The sequence below is a fragment of the Macrobrachium nipponense genome, chromosome 46, assembly GCF_015104395.2.
Source record: "Macrobrachium nipponense isolate FS-2020 chromosome 46, ASM1510439v2, whole genome shotgun sequence".
NCBI classification, from domain to species: domain Eukaryota; kingdom Metazoa; phylum Arthropoda; class Malacostraca; order Decapoda; family Palaemonidae; genus Macrobrachium; species Macrobrachium nipponense.
The window spans coordinates 9,275,026-9,280,658 of NC_061106.1; the positions used below are offsets into that span (position 1 = coordinate 9,275,026).

The 5,633-nt window shown below is 42.1% G+C and overlaps 1 protein-coding gene across 1 annotated transcript in view; it reads left to right on the plus strand.

The window, feature by feature from the left end:
• Positions 1-1,958: 1,958 nt before the first annotated feature.
• The window catches only part of LOC135214745 (homeobox protein MSX-2-like), a 59,503-nt gene continuing 55,828 nt past the window's right edge, over positions 1,959-5,633 (plus strand). The window contains exon 1 of the mRNA XM_064249093.1: positions 1,959-2,885. Within this exon, the coding sequence (XP_064105163.1) occupies positions 2,381-2,885 (505 nt within the window). The 5' untranslated portion in view covers positions 1,959-2,380. The remainder of the gene's footprint in view (positions 2,886-5,633) is intronic.

A 5,633-nucleotide genomic window follows, 5' to 3' on the forward strand; every position in this document is an offset into this window, starting at 1 on the left:
ACCATAAATACCCAGCGATATGTCCTCGTAAGAAATGTATGCATTTAATCATGAGACTGACGTGAGCTTCGGCTGATTACAATCGTTTTGCATTTTTGATGAATGCCACGAAGGATCGAAGTGGATCAGCTACTCCGGTAACGGTGCAAAAAAACTGACTCGCCCAAATAATCGTGCGTTTGCCCATTTTGTAACCTGTGAAGGAAATTTTCTTCAAGGAAAGAGATTGGAATATACAGAAACATAGGTTCAGGAAAACTAAAAAAGAAAAAAAAAAGGAAAAAAATACACTTGTTTGGCTGGGAACGCGTTGATATTATAGACAAGTAACTCATCCGACGATATAGAAAGAAAACTATCAATTAGCGATCTGAATTGTGAAACAAGAGGGAAATTACCTTATAAGGCAGAAGAATAATAACTGCAGCAAAAAAAAAAAAAAAAAAAAAAGAGAATGCAATGGAAAAGATATCCTTCAATAAAGCGGTTGTTCGTTGCAATCAAGAACAATAACACTGATGGCCAAACCAATCAAAATGTAATGAAAGAATAAAGAACAGAATCGGGAACCAAAACGGAAACAAATACGAGTATCAAAATAGAGTGACCGAGTTCAATTGACCCGATGAAGGGAAGAGACCAATAGACTAACAAAAGACGAGAATAAATTATAGAAAGAGCTCGTAGGAGGAGATGACGGCGATCTCTTTTCCAGCTCCCTTTACGGAAGTGTAAATAAGAAGGCGTATGAGAGAGGTGTAGCCTAAAGAGGCAAAATTCGCAGTTTTCTGAACTTCATGTCTTGGTTTATTTATCTGTCACGTGAATGTTTCGTCTTCATCTCAAAGATCTCGGCAGATTCCTCTTCCCCTTCGATGAAAATGCCTCCGTATGCTGACTTATGAGTGATCACAACACATCCCAGTGTTACCACTTGGCAGATGATAGATACTATATATTAGTTACTTTAGATGTATATAACTAAACGCATCAACTAAACAACAGCTGTTCAACCAAAATCATTATCCTAACTTTCATGAAGATTATCATCCACTTCCTGCCAAAGTGCTAAGTGTCCTCCATGTGTTAGCAGCAGCAGCAGAGGGCTCTCGGCCCCTACTTTTCTACACAGTTGACTTGCCCTTTGTCTTGCTCCTTCAGCTAAGATAAATGACGCTTTGTCCTCAGGAGTTTTGCTCTTTCCCCTTTCTTTCCGTTTTCGTTACTACGTCAGTTTTCCTCGCTCTGCTTTCTTCCCCACTTAGATATAAGTGAGAGAGTATTATGGTTCCTACACCAGCACCAGCAGCTGTTTCTCATCACCCCTGCCTGGCCCCTCCAACTCCTGACACCTTTAACCACCCATTAGGACATCGTTAGTGCAGTGGTTTCTCTCTCTCTCTCTCTCTCTCTCTCTCTCTCTCTCTCTCATTTCTCTCTCTCTGTTCACTTCACTCTCTCTTTAGTAGACGTAGTGGTGGGGAAGGGGAGGGGAGGGATGTGGGCAGGAGATAGGGAGGAGGGGTAGGGGGGGGAAGTTGACTGGAGGGTTGACAAACCTCTCTCACAAGAGGGCGACAATCGTTTCCATTTCATTACTATCACTGGCGTTGGAGGGTGACCTGCCATCCAGAAACGAAGGGGGAGGATGAGGGTGGATGAGCCGAGTCTATCAAGCCTTTCGAGGATGACTTAAGGGCCATTTCTGCACCTCTTGTCCCCTCACAAGCAGCCAGACAGTAAATCTTTCTATAAAGCTAATGGCCCATGCCGAGTGATCACAAAGGCGCCATACGATTGGTCACGGGCCTATTAGGAGCCACTCCCCTCATTGCCAGCAAAAGCGTTGAATGGATACGAGGGGTGTTTGTGGGAGGGGCGGCGGGGCGGCCGATGGGCGGAGCGAATGTCGAGAGTTCGGGGAGATGAAGTTACAAGCGATGATATTCTAAGGTGAACAGTTAGCGCTGAAAGGTGTGGAGGATCTTCTTAAAAGAACAACTGTGGACATCATTGCCAGACAGACAAGCAAACAGACAAAGGCCAGTTCATTCCCTTTGCCTCATGAATTTCGTTGTGATACGCTGTAGTACTACTACAGGAATCCGTCGCTCGGCTCCATAATGACGAACTATGAAAAGAGGAAAAACTAATCTTATGAAATCCTCTTGAACAGCCAAAACAAAAATTGCTTTTGATGGATTAACACCGAATGAGGCATTCTTCTTCATTCATTAACAGCCAACTCGCGCTGCAAGAGTTTTCCACATCAAAAGTCACTTTCACGCCGAACATGAAGCCCATTGAAGATTTCCCATCTGCGACTCAATTGTAGAAGGAGGCTGGTGCCAACTGAGTAGGCCTACCGCATATCACAAACATGTCGGGGGTGGCGGTGGCACCAGAAGGCGTCCGACCGAGTCACAACTCGGCCTTCAGCGCAGTCGTCAAGAAAAGCTTCTCCTCCTTCTCCGTAGATTCCATCCTGGCCCCAGATTCATCCAGACCCTCCAGAGTCGAGGACGGGCCCCCGAAACTGACCTCCCATGACCTGTGCGACTCTCAAGATGCGTGTGATCTGGAGAGCGACCGCGAGACAGATCCCGCCTCGCCCTTGAGACCACACGACAGAGGCATGACGGTGGAGGAGTCCGAGGACGACCTCCACGAGGACGAGGCTCTCAGCGAAGACTGCCCGGGGGAATTGGGAGTACTCAAACCGACCACCCTCCTGGAGGGCCCTCCCCCGAGAGACCTACCCTTCCCGCCTGCAGCTTCCGTCGGAGGGCATCCCCCTCCGTCCCTCTTACCTCCAAACCTACAGCCTGCGCTCTGGCCGCCTCTGCACCTTCTGCACCATCATCTCGCCCTGAGGGCATTTAACAGTACGTCTCTTTATGCAAATGGAGTCTTTCCTTTCACTTGTATTCCTTCCTGATAATACTACACTTACAAGAAATAACCAATAATAATGGTTAGTGTGGATCGATCCTCCCTACGGTACAGGCAAGCGCATACTGGGATGATTTACACATTCACTTCTTTACATAAATAAGGAAACCTATATTTTAAGAGTTTATATGTAAAAGAGAGGACGATAAGGATACTGAACACGCATGCACGCACACATTAATTATATATATATATATATATATATATATATATATATATATATATATATGTATATATCTAATATATATATATATACATATATATATATGTGTGTGTGTGTGTGTGTGTGTGTATACTATACATACATACGTACATATATATATATATATATATATATATATATATATGTGTGTGTGTGTGTGTGTGTATAATATATAATATTTGTACGTATGCAAGCGTGCTGGTAAGTGGTTGTGTGTGTGTAACAGCATAATATAGCATATTTGTATTTGCATTCGTTCTTTTTTACTTTGGACTGGGCATCTCTTGAGCATATTTTGTTTTCATCATGAAAAGAACGAAATGATGCTGCCTTATGATGATATTCCTAAGCTAATATGATGATGAGTAAGTTGACGTGAACGGCTGCAAATGAATGAGTTTTGAGTGTCGAAGTACACAGGAGATGGAGAGGCTAACTATATATGGGTCTTTATTCTGATTATAATTGCTTTGTAGCATATCGAGATTTTCTGTTCTATACTTTCCAAGAACAGTGTAAAAGTATGCAGAGGATTCAGTTACACTTGGCCTGCCTCTCCCTCCCTCCCTCCCTCCTCCCTCCCTTCTTTGACTATGAATTGTTCTTATCCCGGCTGTCCATCATCTCTACTTTCATCGGGATCCATTCAGTTCATGGACCTGATCCTCCTTGTCCCGACTTCTGTCACCATTTCCAAGCTTTGACCTTTTTCATCTGAAATTAAACATATGTTTTGTTACAGGCTTAAGTATTTCCCTAATGTAAAAAAATAATTTCTGTTTGCCTCTGTGTTGATCACACACTTCTTTTTTTAACTACAATATTTTTGTTGTGTTTAAGATTTTGTCTTTCATCCCTAACACTGTCGTGGCTTTTTTCCCCAAGCAGTTAGGTCGCTCCCCCAACATTTCATCTGAATCTCCCCCAACCAACACACCCCACCCTTGGCTTTCCCTCGCCTTTCTGATGTTGTCGCAACTCCCCCAGATTTATGATTTCTTCCCAGTTTTCTCCGCGAGTTTTTGCAAGCTGTCATACCCTTTTTCCTTCCTTTTTTGCAGACCTGGTGAATGAATACTCCTGCTATGTACCATTACTATAGCTGTAACATTCGATCTACTTTCCTCTCGATTGATTGTTCTTTTAGATTTTATCCTTTTAGGTTCTCTACAGCGTTAACGTTTAAATCCCCACTGACCACGAGCCTTTTAGATTTATGTACACAAAGTATTTATTATTTTAATGCTCACTTATTTTTAGAGCGAAACCTAAAAGACCTATTATTAAATTAAAGATTCCACAAAGCAAGATGCCTCATGCAAAAAAGAAAACATAATCGTGTTTGAGGGAAGTAGGATTACATTAAGAACAGATGAAATATACATGGCAATAACTGTAAACGTTAAGGATGGGCAATAGAGGGAAAAGTTTCCGAGACTCCCAAAGCAACAGAGCTCAAATAAAAGGCCTACGAAGGCGTTAGTACAAATGATACAGTTCACGATAACGAAATTATGAATTCCCTACAAATATATATTAGTCTTATATCATTTTTCACTGTGGAATATTTCTGCCTTGACCGACTTTTCTCTTTCTTTCTTTTTCTTCTTTTTCTCGTCGGAGCACTTCTTTGAAAACGTTTTGCCATAATTAATCCTTTCATGGTGTTATTGATTACCAGTGTTAACGACATTCCTGTTCAATTCTCTCTTCTAACTCTCCTCTCTCTTCTTCTCTCTCTCTCTCTCTCTCTCTCTCTCTCTCTCTCTCTCTCTCTCTCTTTCTTGTATCCTTTTAAGATCGCAAATGTTGAAGAGACAATCACCGCTACTCCCTGCTTCCTGACTGCTTGACTTCCAGTTCTATCGTAAAGTGGCAGAAGAAATTCACGAAACAAGATCAGCAGGAAAAGTCCCAGTAAATAACCAATGAAAAGGAAAACAGCTGAAAATCTCAAATGTATTCAGCCGTTTGTCCTGAAATGGAAAACATCCATCGTAACTGATTGAAATCTTTCATCTTTTAATTGAGGCAATGATTCGATTTGGTACCGGGCCGGAGGTCATCTCGTGAAATATTGACATAATCTTCGCCCTTACATCAACAGGGATGTATCAGGCCAAAGTGATTTCATCGTTCAGGCCTCCGAGTGATGCAAAGTGCCACGGAGCAATCACTCAGTCTCGAAATCGTTGCAGAATCATTATTCTTCTGCTGATGAAACGAGCCCATCTTCCACCTGATGCTGCCTGTGATCCTTATCGATAAATTCCGAACATAAATGACCGTAATCATCGTTCCCTAATCGGGCGGCATTCGTATCTTCATTCTCTTTCTATCTGTTATTATTTACTGGAAATATATGACGGGTTGCGAAAAGGCAAAATGATTGATTCGTAGACGAATTTACAAATCTCAAAGTGATTGACTTCGTAAATCTTCATAAATATTGCTTTATTCAGGTGGTCATTAACTTCTG